The 19,005-nt window shown below is 50.4% G+C and overlaps 1 protein-coding gene across 2 annotated transcripts in view; it reads left to right on the plus strand.

The window, feature by feature from the left end:
- Positions 1-11,196, plus strand: part of DENND2A (DENN domain containing 2A) — a 104,149-nt gene extending 92,953 nt beyond the window's left edge. For both annotated transcript variants that reach the window (XM_059074874.2, XM_067041992.1), the window contains exons 15-20: positions 2,355-2,532; positions 4,108-4,149; positions 7,450-7,567; positions 7,966-8,211; positions 9,847-9,933; positions 10,849-11,196. In XM_059074874.2, coding sequence (XP_058930857.1) covers positions 2,355-2,532; positions 4,108-4,149; positions 7,450-7,567; positions 7,966-8,211; positions 9,847-9,933; positions 10,849-10,880 — 703 coding nt within the window. In that variant the 3' untranslated portion in view covers positions 10,881-11,196. The remainder of the gene's footprint in view (positions 1-2,354; positions 2,533-4,107; positions 4,150-7,449; positions 7,568-7,965; positions 8,212-9,846; positions 9,934-10,848) is intronic.
- The last annotated feature ends 7,809 nt before the right edge of the window (positions 11,197-19,005 follow it).

The raw sequence follows: 19,005 nt of genomic DNA on the forward strand, positions 1-19,005 counted from the left end.
TCCCATTGCGGGGCACAGGCTCCGGACGCGCAGGCTCAGTGGCCATGGCTCACGGGCCCAGCCGCTCCGCGGCATGTGGGATCTTCCCGGACCGGGGCACGAACCCGTATCCCCTGCATCGTCAGGCGGATTCTCAACCACTGCGCCACCAGGGAAGCCCTGCGTTGGGTCTTTGTTGCTGTGCGCACGCAGGCTTTCTCTAGTTGCGGCGAGCAGGGGCTACACTTCGTTGCGGTGCGCGGGCTCCTCATTGCAGTGGCTTCTCTTGTTGCAGAGCACAGGCTCTAGGCACAAGGGCTTCAGTAGTTCTGGCTCACGGGCTCAGTAGTTGTGGCTCACGGGTTCTGGAGTGCAGGCTCGGTAGTTGTGGCGCACGGGCTTAGTTGCTCCGCAGCATGTGGGATCTTCCCGGCCCAGGGCTTGAACCCGTGTCCCCTGCAGTGGCAGGCAGATTCTTAACCAATGTGCCACCAGGGAAGCCCTACTTTTTTTTATTGCAGTAAAATATACATAACCATAAAATTTACCATTTAAATCATTATTAAGTGTACGATTCAGTGGCATTAAGTACATTCACAGTGTTTGCAACCATCACTACTATCCCTTTCCGGAGCTTTTTCATCATCTCAGCTGTGACTCTGTACCCTTTAAGCAACAATGCAACACTCTCCCTTCCGCCAGCCCCTGCTAACCTCCATTCTACTCTGTCTCTATGGATTTGCCTATCCTAAGTCCCTCATATAAGTGGAATCGTACAATATTTGTCTCTTTCTGCCTGGCTTAATTCATTTTTTAAAAATACTTATTTTATTTACTTATTTTTTAGGCTGTGTTGGTCTTAGCTGCGGGTAAGACGCAGGATCTTCTTTGAGGCATTGCAGGCTCTTCGTTGGGGGGCATGGGCTTTGCTCTAGTTGTGGCGCTTGGGCTCTCTAGTTTGTGGCCCACGGGCTCTCTAGTTGAGGCGTGGGAGCTCAGTAGTTGTGGCGCGCGGTCTTAGTTGCCCCGCGGCATGTGGATGTTAGTTCCCCGACCAGGGACCAAACCCACATCCCCTAGCATTGTAAGGCGAATTCTTTACCACTGGACCACCAGGGAAGTCCCTAGCCAATTATCTTTTAATCCACCTCTTTTCTCCTTAAGTAAACCAGAGCTAAGTGATTTTTTTAAACGACCTCAGGAAAGTTTTATGACAATGAGATTATAGGTGCCTGACATCATGGGAACCTAGTAAAGGAGCATTCATCTATCCAGAACTCAGCTTCCCTGCGATTTTACGTAAACAGAGCACAGCTGAGAACCAGGGCAAATGTTCAAAAGATGTCCTGACAAAAAAAAAAAAAAAAAAAAAAATGTCCTAACAAATGAAATGCTGGTTACAGGGCCCTGAAGATGACTTGGTATATACTCACAGACGAATCCACCGGGCCCTCACTTTTGTTTTATTCTTACCTTAGACATTTCTAACAAGCGTCTAAAGTTTCCAATCCCATAGCATTTTAGAAACAGCATATTAGAATGAGAGGAGAGGAGAGCTGATGTGAGCAGGCTCAGTAGTGATAAGAAACGATTGCAAGGAAGGAGAGAAAGTCTGCTCTCCCTCATCTCGGAAGGCCCGCGTCATCGCTGTGCTGCGGCTCCGCTCCGCAGAACTGATTTCAAAGTGATAATCCCAAATAATCCCCCCTTCATTCAACAAACTGAGTCTGAATCCAGGCACTGAGCAAAGCGCTGTGGATCACGCACAATTAATAAGGCCCAGCGTTTGCCAATAAAAGGCTACATTATGGGACTTCCCTGGTGGTCCAGTGGGTAAGACTCCACGCTCCCAATGCAGGGGGCCTGGGATCGATCCCTGGTCAGGGAACTAGAGCCCACACGTATGCTGCAACTAAAGATCCCATGTGCCACAACTGAGACCCAGCACAGCCTAAATAAATAAATTTTTTTTAAAGGCTACATTATGATCATTCTGCTTTAAGGGAGACTATTTCTCTGAATGTTGTTGTTTTTCTATGTTTTGGATTCTGGGCAAGAAGCAACTGTATGTGAGTTTCGCTTTTACACAACCGAGCCGTTTGGAGAGGACGGCTGCACGTGAATACTGAAGGACTTACCCTGTTTTCCCTTGATCACACCTAGGTTTTCATGCTTGGCGGAGAGACTGTGTTTGCATACAAAGCGTCTTCAATAAGAGGAGGAGTACCCATGAGAAAAGAGGCCTTTGTTGTCTGGGGGTGTTTTGGGAGGGAGGGGGAATGGGAACTGGAGTGTGAACAGCTCTCTCGGGCTTCCCCGTGGAGGCTGCCCACCTCCCCTAAATAGGCCCTTTCTCCCCTCTCTCCCCGCTGCAGCACCCTGTCCAAGTGCTGCCACGCGATGGTGGCGGTCATCTACCCCTTCGCCTGGCAGCACACCTACATCCCCGTGCTGCCACCTGCCATGATCGACATCGTGTGCTCGCCAACCCCCTTCCTCATTGGGCTGCTCACCAGCTCGCTGCCGCTGCTCAGGGAGCTGCCGCTGGAAGAGGTGAGCTCAGGGAGGGCCCCTGTGCCCAGCCAGTGGGGCGGGGCGGAGGGCAGGGTCGGGGAACAGGGGGACCCCACAGCTTTGTCTGAGAGTTCGCCGCCCCAAGTCGGCTTCAGGACACCCTCAGTGACTGCAGACCCGGTTTCCCCTCTGAATGAACCTGCTGCCGTGTATACCCATCGAGAAGGGCAGCAAGCAACAACTTACCCAGATTTTAATACACCTGCTCCGTAAACGGCCATCCACCCTACCCTTCCCTTCTCCAGCCCACGGCACACAAAGAGCTCACAATAACTGGAAATTATCTTTGGGCTAATAGCGAAGTCTTGACAAAGACTGTGCTCCTACAAGGAGGCCCTTTTTCACGTAAGTTAAAAAGACAACAACCAAAATGTTTTTAATGATCGAGTTCTGGATTTTCAAGTCAGCACCCGAGTGAGGAAAGCCCTTAGCATTTCTCTGGTTATTTAGTCCCAGCCCCTTCCTCTAAATAGTCCCCGTCCCCGTGTCCTGAGAACTTCCAGCACTCAGAGCAGAGCCGTGGGCACTGAATGATGCTGCACAGTCCTGAACCCCCAGGGAACCCCGGGCCCTGAAATCCTCCCCGTGTCCCCAGATGCAGCTCCTCTAATTGCCCAGATGGTCCTAAAGTCCCGTTAAATATTAACCGTCCGACTCAGGTCTTCGAGTGTGGGTTTGTGAACTACAAAGAGTTTGCCTGGGTACCCTGGATGCCGCAAATGGCTCCGCTCCACCCCGGGAAAAGGCGTGAGAGGGAAGCAGAACGCTCCCTTAACTCCTGGGCCACGTGGCAGAGCCCGTGATTCCCGCTGCTGGTGGAATCATGGTGGCCATCCAGGCGCCCTGCTCATCCTCCCTCGTAGCCAGTGGCCCACGCTGAGGCCTGGGGCTCGGCCCCTTGCGTGGTCCTGTGAGTGAGCGCCTCCTTAGGTTTCGCGCCCTAGGCCCTTCACTTGCCTCACCCTAGTTGTGGCTCTGGGTCTCAGCCTCGCTCGGAGGAGGGAGGAGGGAGGTAGCCTGAAAGCCTTGACTCATGGAAGCCCAGCACCCGTAGCTTGACTTACTCTCCCCCTGGGTCCAGTCCTCTGGGTCTCTCCCCTCCTACCCCATTAAAACAAATGACAGGGCTAAGTGTGTCACTGGGAGGTAGGAGGAGGGAGGCTTGAGGGGTGGGTGAGTAGCGGAATGCAGTGGAATGGGAGCGATGGGGGGCTCTAGCCTCTGGCGCCTCCTCAGTGACCCACACGCTGAAAAACGGTCTGAGCGGCTTTGCCTCAGCCAGTCCCGGAACAGGGCAGGGGGTCCAGCCTGTGGCCCACACATGTCCCAGCCTGCAGTTACAGTGTTGAAAGTGTGCACTTCTGGAAAGCTCTTTGCCCCACCTCCCCTCTTCATCATTTGTGGCCACAGCGGCAATGTCAGGAAACCACAAACGGCCCCTCCGCCCCCAGCCCTGCTGCCACGCTGGGTGCCAAGAAGGAAGAAGGCTAAGAGTCCACCTCAGTATCCAGGAAGCCCTGGTAACAATAATAGTCCCTTTTCCTTATCTCATAGGTCCTTGTGGTCGACCTTGTCAACAATCGGTTCCTCAGACAGGTGAGTAAGAAGTGCAGCTTCAACCCACTGCTTGCTCTGTTTGCAGTTCTTTGTTGTTTAGAGCTCAGCTTTCCAGCTACAGAAAGGCCCCCTCATGTGCCTGAAATTGCATAACAGGTCAGGAGGCTTGGGCAGTCCCTGGCCAGGGCTCGACTGAGGGTAGGACAGAAGACGGGGCCAAAGAGGAGGGCTTTGGACAAAGGATTGACTCCCACGTGTTCTGTCATAAAATGGTGTACTGACAATTAGAATCTTTGTATAGGGTATAACTATAGACACTTGTCTTTTTTCAACATGCTTTTCAATAATATTTGATAATGAATTTCATGATATAATATGAAGTAGAAAAATCAAGATGCAAAATTGTATACATTATTTTGCTGACCTTGTTTTTTTAAAAAAAGAATAGAAACAAGAAAAAAAAAATATATATATATATATATATATATATATATAAAACTCTAAAAAAGATTGAAAGGAAAACTCACCAAAACATTAATTCTGGTTGTCTTGGGATGAGAGACTGAAAAGGAGACAGATTATGAGTGATTTTTAATTGTTTTGGTACTTTCATATATTTTCTCTAATGATTATAAACTACTTTCATTATCAGAGAAAGTAATACACAGTTAGTTTCTTGTTATCACTTGCCAGAAAGGCCTGACTCCTATCAGGTCTTGCAAAGAATCATTACATAAAGGCTTTCTGGGCATTGTGAAGGACTGCTTTTACACTTGGAATGGCCACCGAAAAGTTATACATGTTCATGCCTTTTTTTAATCATTAGTTCCATCTACTTTCACTTCCCAAAGGCCCTCTGGGTAGGCCCATCCCAAGGCCTTCCTGCTTTGAGACCCAGATCATAAAGCCAGCTTTGAATGATACTGGTCATCTGCCCTGACCCGAGTCCCCGGATTAGAACTAGCCACCCCATGGGGCGGGAGGTAGGGGACAGTGGGAAATATTGATTGAGGAGCCACTAGGTGCCAAGCACTTCCACAAATTAATTGTGTTGCATTTAATCTCCCCTCCAGCTTTATTGAGATATTATTGACGCATGTCATATGTAAGTTTAAAATGTATAGCATGATGGTTTGATGTACATACACGCTGAGAAATTATAACCACAGTATGGTTAGTTAACCCCCCGTTGCCTCACATAATTACCTTTTTTTGTGTGGTGATAATATTTAAGATCTACTCTCTTAACAACTTTCAAGTATATGTTAACTATGGTCACCAAACTGTACCTTAGATTCCCCAGAATTTATTCATTTTATAGCAGTAAGTTTGTACCCTTTGACCAACATTTCCCCATTTCCCTCACCCCTCAACCCCTGGTAACCACCATTCTACTCTCTATTTTTATGAGTTCAGTTCATATATATATATATATATATATAACTTTTTTTTTTTGGCTGTGCTATGGGGCTTGCAGGATCTTAGTTCCCTGACCAGGGATTGAACCCGGGGCCCTGGCAGTGAGAGTGCTGAGTCCTGACCACTGGACAACCAGTGAATTCCCTGAGTTCAGTTTTTTTAGATTCCACGTATAAGTGAGAACATACAGTATTTACCTTTTGCTGTCTTATCTACTTCACTTAGTATTAGTCTATCCGTGTTGTCACAAAAGTCAGTATTTCTTTCTTTTTTATGGCTGAATAATATTCCATTGTGTGTATGTGTATGTATGTGTATATATGCACATACACATGTATATACACATACATAACACATCTATAAAAACATCTATTCATGTCCTTTGCCCATCTTTTTTTCTATTGAGTTGTATGAGTGCCTTATATATTTTGGATAGTAACCCCTTATCAGATATATGCTTTACAAATATATTCTCCCATTCTGTAAGTTGCCTTTTCATTTTGCTGACTGTTTTATTGTGCAGAAGCTTTTTAGTGTGATGTACTCTCACTTGTTTACTTTTGCTTTTGTTACTTGTGCTTTTGGTATCAGATCCCAAAAAATTGTTGCTAAGATCAATATCGAGGAGCTTTTCACCTATATTTTCTTCTAGTAGTTTTACAGTTTCTGTTCTTACACTTAACTCTTTAATCCAATTTTTTTTAATCCACATAAATTTTGTGAGTCATATAAGATAGGGGTCCAATTTCATTTGTATAAAATAGGGGTCCAATTTCATTCCTTCATATGTGGATGTCCAACTTTCCCAACACCATTTATTTAAGAAACCATCCTTTCAGACTTCCCTGGTGGTTAAGAATCCGCCTGCCAGTGCAGGGGACATGGGTTCGATCCCTGGTCTGGGAAGATCCCACATGCTGCGGAGCAACTAAGCCCATGTACCACAACTACTGAGCCTGTGCTCTAGAGCCCATGAGCCACAACTACTGAGCCCCCAGGTCACAATTACTGAAGCCCATGCACCTAGAGCCCGTGCTCCGCAACAAGAGAAGCCACCGCAATGAGAAGCACACACACCGCAAGGGAAGAGTAGCCCCCGCTCGCCGCAACTAGAGAAAGCCCTCACACAGCAGTGAAGACCCAGTGCAGCCAAAGATAAATAAATAAATACATTTATTTTTTTTTTTAAAAAGAAACCATCCTTTCCCCATTAAATATTCAGCTCCCTTGTCAAATATTATCTGACCATATATGTACGGGTTTATTTATGGGCTCTCAATTTTGTTCTGTTTGTCTCTAGGTCTGTTTTTTGGCCAGTACCATACTATCTTGATTATGGTAGCTTCGTGATAAAGTTTGAAATCAGGAATTATGATGCCTCCAGCTTTGTTCTTCTTTCCCAAGATTGTTTTGGCTATTCAAGGTCTTTTGTGGTTCCATACAAATTTTACGATTGTTTTTTTCTATTTCTGTGAAAAATGTCATTGGAATTTTCATAAGGATTGCATTGAATCTATAGATGGCTTTGAGTAGTATGGACATTTTAACAATGTTTATTCGTTCAATCCATGGGCACAGAATATCTCTCCATTAATTTATATCTTCTTCAGTTTCTTTCATCACCGTCTTATATGGTGCCTTTAATCTTCACAGTGAGGCAGACACTGATTGGAAGCCCATTTTACAGATGGGGAAACGGAGGCTCACATAGCTTGTAAAAAGTGGAATCAAGATTCAAACCTCAGACCTCTAGTTCCAAGCTGTGTTCTTTCCACTAAACCAGGAAGTGTGCCAGGCCTGCCCTGCAGTGTCCAATGTGTCCTGCTGGCCAGGACGCAGCCACCATCCCCAGAAGCACTGGGTGGGGCCGGTGCGATGGCCCCAGTGGGCGATGGCCCACCTGTGTTTTCTGCTTTGCAGATGGACGACGAGGATTCCATCCTGCCCCGGAAGCTTCAGGTAGCCCTGGAACACATTCTGGAACAGAGGAATGACCTGGCTAGTGACCAGGATGACAGGTCTCCAGACTGCAAGCGCGGTAAGTGCTCACCCACCTCCCGGACCGCACCCCGTCTTCCATCACTGGAGTCAGGGAGCAAATGGACTCTGAGCGTCTGTGCCACTCGGCACTGGGTTAAGCAGGAAAATAGGCAAGTGTGGTTACAGGGGGAGAGGCTGGGCGCTCACCCCCTTTATCAGGACCTCATTCTAACAGTGAGTTGCGGGGAAGACTTTTCCCACCCCATTTTGGCCCTAAAATATCTGTTTAAAGGAGGGGAAGAAATGACATGCTCACTGTGGGTAATCTTTTTTTGTGGATCATTGCAGTTTGCCATCCAGGGAGCTAGCATCCTTGTCTTAGTGACTGGCTTGTCCCAGAGGCTCTGCCTCAGCCCTCCGCCCTCACGGGTCCTGGTCCTTCCCCATTTTGCTCAGGCCCTGAGTCCAGCCCCTTGAACGAGGTGGTATCCGAAGCCTTTGTCCGCTTCTTCGTGGAGATCGTGGGCCACTACTCGTTGTTCCTGACGGCGGGCGAGCGAGAGGAGAGGACCCTGCAGCGAGAGGCCTTCCGCAAAGCCGTCTCCTCCAAGAGCCTCCGCCGGTTCCTGGAGGTCTTCATGGAGACCCAGACGTTTCGGGGCTTCATCCAGGAGCGGGAGCTGCGCCGGCAGGATGCCAGAGGTCAGGAGGCACGTTCCCTGTCGGGGGCTGAGGCAGCCAGAGATGCCCAGACCCCGGGTGGGTGTGGAGCAGGGAGGAAGGTCGGGGGCCAGGGCACAGATGGGAACAGCATGCCGCCTCCTCTGGAGGACCTTCATTCTCGCCCCCTCTGAGCTGGGGAAACTGCCCCTACGGCCTGCCGCCTCCTCCGGCGTCGCGTCCCCTCCGCTTCCCATTCCCAGAGCCACGCTGCAGGTTCTGGCGGCAAGTTCCCTCCTGTTCCGTCCTCCCCAGCTGGGCGAAACTCTCAAGGACACCCTTCCCTTCCCCTCTGCGTGGCACCTCTTCTCCCTTTCCTCAGCCTCCTCTGGCTCCCCCTGCTGTTCTTCCTCAGCCTCTCCGCCGGGACCTGGGGGTGGGACAGAGGAGGAGTAGAGGAGGGCCCCACGCCCTCCGCCGCGCGTGTGCCACTGTGCGTGTGCCACTGGGCCCAGCGGGCTGCCCGCGGGGGGGGCACGACGGCAGGCTGCCCCAGCCTGCGGGGTTTGTGGGTCATCGCTCCACGAGACCGCCCAGCCCCCGCCCCAGCCCTCGCTCCCTGAGGTCCCCCGTCTCTCCTAGTCTCCCTGTCCCTGTTTCTGGATTCCGTCACGCTTCTAGTGATGGAGCAGCAGGAAGCGTGCACCAGGAGGGTGAAACCATTCCCATCTCTTTCTTACGTCGTTTTAAGTCCTTTCGGGACTCTAAAAGCGAGAAATGTCAATAAAGGCTCTGGAGCTAGACCCGAGAAGGGGAAAGACGCTCAACACTGAGGAGATGCCTCGCAGAGACCAGGGGTGGGGGCCCGGGAAGCGGCTGGCCCAGGCCTCGGTGTCCTCTGGGGCTGCGGTTGCAGAGACTGCTCTGAGGAGCCGAACCCCTACATTCCCAGAGCTCTTTGCAAAGCAGAAAGGGAGTCTGTCACACTTAGGTGTTCTGATGAGCGCTCTCTGAAGAGACGAAAGAAAATGGATGAACGATTATGATTCCCACAACTCCCGATGAAAGGGTTCCTTTTAATAGAAGACCTGCTGGGTACACACAGCTCACTATTTGATAGAGAGCGCGAGACCTAAGGCTTAAAAGTAGCACAGAAGGAGCCCCCTGTCTGTGGAAGATCAGTAGGAGAGGAAGCCAGCGTGCCTGAGGCTCCAGTCCCGGCTAAGAACTGAGGGACCTCAGAGGTGACCTGCCCACCCCCCTGAGTCTGCAGACGGCAGCCGGGTTCCCAGGAGGCCAGACCACTTGGCCAGGGGCCCTCTTGTGGGAGAATGCGAGGAAAAGGGAGCTCTCAGGAGCTCCCGAGAGCCAAGGCCGTCTGGTTCATCTTTGAAACCGCAGGCCTGGCACAGCGTAGATGCTTGGAAGGCGTTTGTGCAGTAAAAATAGGATTTCACATACGAGCTAGCTTTACAGCTTTCCGAAGACAGTTATTGCACAGGTTGGACAATTATAAGGGCAGTAAAAGCCCTCATAAACCTCCTGATTCAGAGCATGTTTATAGGACTGACTTCATCTCAGAAGCAAGGTTTCTCTTTTCTCTGGTGGTAAGAAAATGGATCTGTTGAGAAGCACGAGGAGGAGGAGCTAAAATGGCTGGGGTTTCTCTGTCAACAGGTCTTTTTGAGGTCCGAGCCCAAGAGTACCTGGAAACACTCCCCAGTGGAGAACACAGTGGTGTCAACAAGTTCCTGAAGGGACTAGGTGAGGCCTGGGGTCTCGGTTTCCACCGGCAGCCTCCGGGCCATGGGGTCTTGGCCAGTTCCCTCCCCTAGAGCCGGGGCCCCGTAATGCAGAGCTCTGAGGCCTGCACCGAGGGGCCAAGTCAGCATTTTGCCCACCTGCTCTAATCTGTCCCCAGATCGTAAGCAGAGGACACAAATGCCCCCCTCCCTGCTTTCCCGGGCCCCTGGCTGTCTTGCTGTTCTTTCACTATCATCTCCCACACTCTTAAATCTTCTGGGGTATTGGGCTTAGAAGCATGGTGAATGGAACCGGAGAAAGGTTTCTGGCAGTAAAGACCTGGACCAGCCTCCAAATGATAGCCCTAAAAAGTGGAAATGTCAGAATTTTAATAAGGACTGCAGTGTAATCAGGAAAAAGGCCCTTACTAGGAAAGGGAGGAAGAGAAGAAAGCGCAAAAGACGAAGGAGGAAGCAGGCCCCAGTAAGGAAGAAGTGCGGGGAGGAGGACCCCACGGAGGACTGGCAGGGGGCGTGCTGGTGCCTCAGCCAGGATGGCCAGCTGCCTGGGAAGGGACCGCCTACCTCCCGCGCGGCTGGGAGTTTTCTCCTCACTTGGCTCTCAGGGATGTTGCTGCAGTCAGTGCCTCCTGTGTCACCGCTTCAGAAGCAACATCTACAGCTCCGACATGCTTCCTTTCAAAACTCCCCAAGTCTGAGGAAGATCCCTTTTCACGGGGAGGTGCGCGAGGAGCGCGAGGGGGCAGCCAGGCGGGGCGAATTCCCCCAACTTCTCCTGAGCTCTGGGTGCAGCTCTGGGGGTGGGGGTGGGGGGTGGGAGGCCACACCGGTCCGCGCTGCCTCTGGGGTGACAAGGGCAGGATTTAACTCAGCCCCTTTGTCTGCCTGGTGAAACGTTCTCACTTTCTTTTTTTAGGCAATAAAATGAAGTTTCTCCACAAGAAATAGCCCTCAGTCCAGCCTCCAGGGAGAACTTTCCCTAGGGCAACCGCGTGTTTTAAAAACAGCCCTGGTGGTCTTTCTGAAATGTTGGGTCCTTGGTTGTCCCAGGGGCTGGGACAAAGGCCGGGATGGTTTCCGGCCACCACTGGGCTCTCCCCAGGACCCGGGACCCCCGAGCCACCGGGAGGCGCCGCTTCTTTAGAACAGCACTGGAAATGGGACCTGAGACCAGGCACATTCAGACGGATTGTTTTGGTTGTTGGTTTTGGGTTTTTTTTAATTTTTTTATCTTAGATATTAAAGAAAAGAAAAAGAAAGAAAAGTGTTTGGGTTTTCCTTTTATTGTGCCAAGGCTAAGACATCTGTCCTGCCCTGTGTCATCTCTCCCTGGTCCATCTCGCCTGGCAGTTGTGCTCTGGAGCCAAGAGGAGGAGTTGGGAAGGGGCGGCCGCCACGTGCTCCTCTGGACAGACCTGGGGACAAGCGCGGGGGTGGAGGGGGGAGCACTGTGGCGACGCCTAGAGACACCACACCACAGGTGTGGGGACGAGAGTCCTCTTGGGGGAAGGACTGGCAGGTAGTGGAGAGGGGTCAAGTCTGTGCTGGAAAGGAAGAAAGAGAACAAACAGTAAAAGGATTTGGTTTCCTGGGATGAGCTGCGCTTTCAGACTGGCTGCTGATGCCACCTGGTGGCCGGGGCCACTTGCTGTCATGCCACTGACTCCTGTGGTCCCAAACGGACCTGACTTCTCTGGACGGTCTCTCTCCTCTTAGAAGCCATAGAGCCGTCCCCTGCCCAAGCAGCCCATGACTTTTAGAGGTACACACAAAAAGAGGAAATCTCCTCGTAAGATCTGTTAATAAAATATTCTCAGGGTCCTAAAGTTTGTGATGCTGCCTAGAGCCCATCTTAAAACGTGAGCCACTGCTTTGAGCCCATTCCTATTTATGCCGTATGAAATGTTCCCATCTCAGTGTAGGGACCCAGAGCAGCGGTACATGAACTAGTTAGTGTATGTGCAGGATGAATGCAGAGACTTTTGTTGTTGATGTTATCAAGGAGCATCAAAACTTTGGGGACAGCTTCCTCAGGCTTGTGCAGCCAGAGGGAAAGGAGCAGGGGGTGCAGGAGAAGGCTGCATTCCGGGGAGGCGCTGGCCTGCAAGGCCTGCGGCAGGGCAACAGGAAGAGAACAGTCGGCAGCACAGGCACGTTCTCAAAGCAGGCCTCCGGGCCACCCCGCGGCCAGCCCACTGCCTGCACGTCCCACTGGTGGATTCCCTCTGGGTGGCACCAGGAACCCTGCAAAAACACACAAAAAGGATGTGCTCTGACCTTGGCAATGGCCCAGGGGCCTGTGCTGCCTGGCAGAGGTTTCGTTTGTTTGTTTGTTTTTAATTTTTTGGCTGTGTTGGGTCTTCGTTGCTGCGCGTGGGCTTTCTCTAGCAGTGGTGAGCGGGGGCTACTCTTCGTTGTGGTGCGTGGGCTTCTCACTGTGGTGGGTTCTCTTGTTGCGGAGCACGGGCTCTAGGCTCGTGGGCTTCAGTAGTTGTGGCGCACCGGCTCAGTAGTTGTGTCTCACGGGCCCTAGAGCGCAGGCTCAGTAGCTGTGGTGCACGGGCTTAGTTGCTCCGCAGCATGTGGGATCTTCCCGGACCAGGGCTCGAACCCGTGTCCCCTGCATTGGCAGGCGGATTCTAAACCACTGCGCCACCAGGGAAGTCCCCTGGCAGAGGTTCTTGACCTTTAGGGAGTTGGGAGCAAGGGGGTCTTCTGAGGAAAAATAAGAACAAGAGGAAAATAAGGAGAGGTTGACCTCTCATTCTGCATTAGGGGTTCTTAACTAAAGTCATGGACCCCCCAGATTGTATCCGAGATTTGGTGTGTCCATTCGTTTTGAGGGAGAGAGGATCCATAGTTTACATCAGATTCTCAAAGGGGTCCAAGGCCCCCCAGAAGGGTAAGAATGAGACTATACATAACAATTAACCTGGGTAGATGTGTGTGGTTGGGGGTTGGGGGAAGACTGAAAGAGAATCTCTGAGTGTTTGGACGCAGGAATTTGTGACTAACAAGCTCCTCAGATTAGTTAACTCTATTAATACCAATATTCTGCTCAGAGATGATCACTTTTAATATTTTATAATCTACCTTCTTTTCTAACTTATTTCATATTATATTGTTTACACCGCCAAGTGAATAAATAGACATCTTTTCAACACCTCTAATGGTCACATAATATTCTATTTTATAGATATACTAAAAGTTATACCAATCCTCTCATGCATGCAATATATTTCCAATTTTTAATATCATAAGGAGCATTGAGAAAAGCATCTTTGTAAAAGTATCTTAGTACAGGGACTTCCCTGGCAGTCCAACAGTTAGGACTCTGTGCTTCCACCGCAGGGGGCGTGGGTTCAATCCCTGGTCGTGGAACTAAGATCCTACAAGCCACGCGGCACAGCCAAAATATATATATATATATATATCTTAGTCCATTTGCCCTATTTTCATTTTCATTTTTGCTTGAAGTAAAATATACATACAGAAAAGTGCACCGCTTATGAAATATCCACAGCCTGACAAACTTTCACAAATGATCACATCTGTGTAACCAGCGCCCATATCAAGAAGCAGAACATCATCGGACACGGTTCAACTTCCCAGCATCCCTCCCATCCTGCTCTAAGTTGAAACTAAATCAACTAACAAATTGTCTACATTTTGCAAAATGGTAAATTGGGCTGGGGACGATCAGAGACAAAAGAAAAAGCGTTTGTGATTCCTGCTCACAGTCTAGGGTAGATCTGGATGAATAACGCTATGGGGTTCAGAAACAAAGCGTGGCCATAAAACATGGGTGTGTTAGACCAGATCACGACCACTCGATCTTTGTGTCTTGCCTCACACCAACCATCTGTCCAAGAACCAAGTCCTCTAATTCCAGTAAAACTCATACATTTTCCATAAAGAATATGTGTTTAGAAGCGTTCCATTATTGTGTTTCAATTCAGGGTCAATTACCTGGCCACGAAAAACAGTTGGAGCAGGCTTGCTGGGTGGATTTTATTGCTATGGAATATCGGAGACACGGGTGGGCAAGGGAAGAGGTGAGGGTGAGACATGCCAGGTGCAGCTGGCATGTCTTGGGAAGAGGCCGGAGAGAGCAAATCTGAGCGAGAATGCAGCTGTCACCAGTGCTGAGATGAGGGAGAATGAATGCTTAGAAATTATCGCACAAACCTCTTCTCACTCCGACCAAGAATAATGATAAGATCTGCCCTTTATTGAGCACTTCTTTTTGCCCATTACTATGCTGAGTTCATCACATGTGTTATTTGATCACCAGAATGTAAGCTCCATGAGGGCAGGGACTATGTCCATCACGTTCACTGCTGAATTCCCAGAGCCTAAAACCAGCGCTTGGCACGGAGCTGTCTCTCGGTAAATGTTTGCTGACCAAAGAAACAATTCCCACAACAGTACTAAAAGTGGTACTCGGATGCTAACGCACATATATGGAATCTAAAAGAACGGTACTGATGAACCTAGTGGCAGGGCAGGAATAAAGACGGAGACTTAGAGAATAGACTTGAGGACACGGGGAGGGGAAGGGTAAGCTGGGACGAAGTGAGAGAGTGGCATGGACTCATATACGCTACCAAATGTAAAATAGATAGCTAGTGGGAAGCAGCCGCATAGCACAGGGAGATCAGCTCGGTGCTTTGTGTCCACCTAGAGGGGTGGGAGGGAGGGTGACGAGACGCAAGAGGGAGGAGATACGTACGGGGATATATGTATATGTTTAATTGATTCACTTTGTTATACAGCAGAAACTAACACAACATTGTAAAGCAATTATACTCCAATAAAGATGTAAAAAATAAAATATACGGAGAAAAAATGTAAAAATATAAAAAATAAAACTCGTACTATACTGTCTCTATCGCAGGCAGCAAGCTCAGTAGAGATGGATGCATACCCCACAAAGCCAAAGGAGTACTTCGTCAAGGGGAGGCAGCCTGCTACTGGCCGTAACAGCCATTCCTGGCATCTCAGATAGCTTGTTTTCAGCACAAGCACCAAGCTCCTAGGAGACCACATTAATAATCAGAAGGTTGCTTGGTGAGTAGGAAGTCAGAGCAAAGGGTGTTGGAGAGTCTGGAGGGACGGCTCCCCAGGAGGGGAGGGGCACCCAGCAGACTTTCCCATCTCACAGAGGATCTGTTTCCCTGGGCAATGGTCCATCTGCCCTGCCCTGCTGACTCCTTGATCCTTGGCACTTCCCCTGCCCCCGCCCCATGCCCTACATTTCTTTTTTTTTTTTTTTTCTCTTTATTTTATTGGGGGGAAATTCACATAACATAAAAGTCCATTCGTCCATCGATGGACACTGGGGTAGCTCCCACCTTTTGGCTATTGTGAATAGTGCTGCAACAAATATGTGTGTGCATGTATTTAAGTACCTGTTTTCAATTTCTTTGGGTATATACCTAGGATTGGATTGCTGAGTCATATGGTAGTTACTACATTTACATTTTTGAGGCGCCATCAAACTGTTTTCCACAGAGGCTGCACCGTTTTATATACTCCTGCCCACAATGTATGAGGGGTGCCCCCTTTCCTATGCTCCCTTCCTTTCTTCAGAGAGATTCCAGCTTTCTGTGGTGTATCCGTCACCTTCCAGCCATACCTCTCAAAGAAGCCCCATGTTTCTCAGGGGTGATTGGCATCACCTGCATCAAATCTGCCTGGGATACTAGTTTAAAATGCAGAGGCCTGGGATCCACCTTGACTTATCTGGGGCTAAGGCCCTAGAACCCTTGCTTGGTTGGGAGTTCCCCAGCTATCTTCAAATATGTACAGGTCTCTGTCTTAGGCGACTCACCTCTCCAGGTGACCCATCTCCTCCCTTATATGCAAATTCTCCCTTGAGTTTCACTGACAGAGAGTAATCTTAGCTCCAGGTTTTGGAAGTAAGACTTTTGCACGCATGGCCTGAGTTCAGCATTACATAAGAGCTTCTAAAGTGCTTTAGAGAATAAAAACATTGATGAGAGCTTGCAAGAGCCCACAGACTTGTTGAATTCAGGTTTGTTTGTATGTTTTTTTAAAAAAGGTCCCATTACTCCAGTTACCTCGCCTCAGCTTAAAAGCCAACCCAAGGCAGTACAGGTTAGGCTCCCCAAAATCCTGAGGAGGGATCGCTGTGGGAGTGAACTCAGAGGAGGGCAAAGTGGGCCAGAGCTGGAGGCTCGGCTCAGACTTCAGCGGGGCTTGATGTGAGCTGAGTTCAGAGCCTGACTTGGGTGTTTGGGAGGGGCTGACACAGGTAGAGGAGGAAGGGCAGATTCCTGGCCGAGCAAAGGTTAGTAAGAAAAGCAGAAGGCAGGTGAGAGGGGCCACTTAGCCGCTGGCACCTGTTAAGGCCAATTAACTTCACTCCGTGGCTTGTCCAGTGACCACACCTCGCCCCTACCCAGCTCCTGAACAGGGTTCAGCTGCCAGCCTGCCACTTCCTTCGGGCTACAATTCACAGAGGCCTGGAGCCAGTTCCCCTGACAATGGGCCAGGGAGCGACTCACCTTTGATCAGCGCTGGGCTCCCTACCTGCCCCCCTCTTACTCTCCTCCGCCTACAACCTTCACCCCTCCCCATCCCAACCCTAATCCTAAGAGCCCACAGTTAAGTCCTGCTACCGCACCTCCCCACTGGTTGTCCTCCCCAGACAGAGCGCATCCCTTATCCCCCCAGGCGGAATGCGGGCTGAGCTGTTTTTCTGGCAGATTCAGGTGGACCCACCCTTAACTCTCGCCAGGCCCCTGGACAGGTGTGAAAGGCCTTATCCAACGGGACTGTGGGTGGCAGCGGACCTGACAAGCTGGGAGGCGGCAGGCCAAGGGTCCAGCAGAGCAGCAGGGCCTGGCTGGCCGGCATCTAGCCTAGCAGACCGGAGCCCCCACCACCACCACCGCCGCCGCCTTCCGCTCGGGTCCCGGGGCCGAGGCCGCTTTTCTCCCCTCCCCGCCCTGGTTTATCCCTGGCCTGGTTGATCTGGGAAGCTCTGGGCAGAAACTGAGGTGGCACAGCAGCCCTGCCAAGGCCAAGCCAGGGTCAGCCGTGCTAGGGTGATTCACAGGGTGAGGGGGTCAGTGCCTTCCCAGCGGCATGGGGTCCACTGGCTCTACGTCCTTGGTTCCCACCAGCCAGATGGCCCCTCGAGGCTAGTCAAGACCTGCTCTGTGCGGAGACGGCGCTGTGGAAGCGGAGAGATGCCGAAAGCTGCCCCCTACCTCGAGAGGGGGGCATTTGCCCTCTAGGGGATGTGGAGGGTAAGGGCCCTGCTACACGGAGGGGGACAGTCGCTGTCCTGCACTTTACAGCCACGTCAAAATACTGCTCTTTAAAAAGCACAAAAACAGGTGGTGGTTGCACAACAACGTGGATGTACTTCGTGCCACTGAACTGTAAACTTAAAAATGGTTAAATTGACAAATTTTATGTCACGTGCCTAATGCCACGGAACACAAGCAAACAAAAAACCATAGGAGTAACGTTGCAAAGCATTTATATTCTGTGCAGTTTCGTCAACCTTGGGCATATATCATTCACACATGTGTTTCCACAGGATAAATGCCAACTTCTTCCTCTATGCCATTGTTTTCTTCCACTCCACAGGTATTTATCCTAAGAGCACTTCCTACTAAGTCTATCTGGTAAAGTTCTATATATTCCTCTTAATACTTTGGGCTCTTACTATTGCAGGACCGGTCCAGGGAACTGCGAAGGAGCTCTTTAACGCCTTCCTCAGAGGCTTGGGGATGACACATGGAGCCTTAGGACAAAGCAATGTGCACTGTGGTCCGCCTGCCAGAATTTTGCTAAAACTTGGCCTTCCCTCCCTCCTCTCCTTTCTCTAAGTCAGCCCCTCCTCCTTCCTTTCTCAGCCTCAGAGCTCAGTCTTCCCTCCGGCCTCTGAGATAAGCTCCCTCAGAGAAAGGCAGTGGAGATAACCGTTTAGGGAGTCACCCCTGCAAGGCATTTCCGGTTCAACTGCTGACTCAAGCTGTAGCCCCAAAAGTGTGGATTGCAGCACTAAGACCGGGGCTTAGGGGAGGTATCACTTGGGTGGGGCCTGTCCTGAATGTTACCCCTGGACTTGCCGTCCCGCCCCAGTCTCCGTCGTGCCTGCCCAGCCAAGCAGCTTCCCCAGCACCCAAGCCCGCCCACGTCTGAGGCAACACAACTTGCCGGGGCGCCCCCTACAGACACTGATGACCTTCAAGGGGGCCCTGAAACCTCCTCGCTTTCAGCCAAGCGTGGGAACGGATCTGAGCCCTCCTGAAACCCTGCTCCTCCACTGCGACATCGCCTAAGCTGCCGCCCACAGCAGCTGAAAAGAGGTGAGATCTTTTTGAAGTGATGAGAATGTTCTGAAATTAGATAGTGGTGATGGTTACACGACAATTTTTCGACTATACTAAAAACCACCAGATTGCACACTTTAAAAGGGTGAACTTTTATAGTATGTGAATTATATTTCAATTAAAATAAAAGACAAGGGCTTCCCTGGTGGCGCAGTGGTTGAGAGTCCGCCTGCCAATGCAGGGGACACGGGTTCATGCCCCGGTTTGGGAAGATCCCACATGCCGCGGAGGGGCTGTGCCCATGAGCCATGGCCACTGAGCCTGCGCGTCCGGAGCCTGTGCTCTGCAACGGGAGAGGCCACAACAGTGAGAGGCCCGCGTATCGCAAAAAAAAAAAAAAAAAAAAAAAACAACTAAAATAAAAGACAAGAGACTTCCCTGGTGGTCCAGTGGCTAAGACTCCATGTTCCCAATGCAGGGGGCCCAGGTTCAATCCCTGGTCAGGGGACTAGATCCCACATGCCACCACTAAGAGTTCACATGCCACAACTAAAGATCCTGCATGCCGCAACTAAGACCTGGCACAGCCAAATAAATAAATAAATATTTTTTTAAAAATAAAATAAAAGACGGGGTGGGGGGACTTCCCTGGTGGCACAGTGGTTAAGAATCCGCCTGCCAGTGCAGGGGTCACGGGTTCGAGCCCTGGTCTGGGAAGATCCCACATGCCGCGGAGCAACTAAGCCCGTGCACCACAACAA

Source organism: Kogia breviceps, chromosome 9 (assembly GCF_026419965.1).
Source record: "Kogia breviceps isolate mKogBre1 chromosome 9, mKogBre1 haplotype 1, whole genome shotgun sequence".
Classification (NCBI taxonomy): Eukaryota; Metazoa; Chordata; class Mammalia; order Artiodactyla; family Physeteridae; genus Kogia; species Kogia breviceps.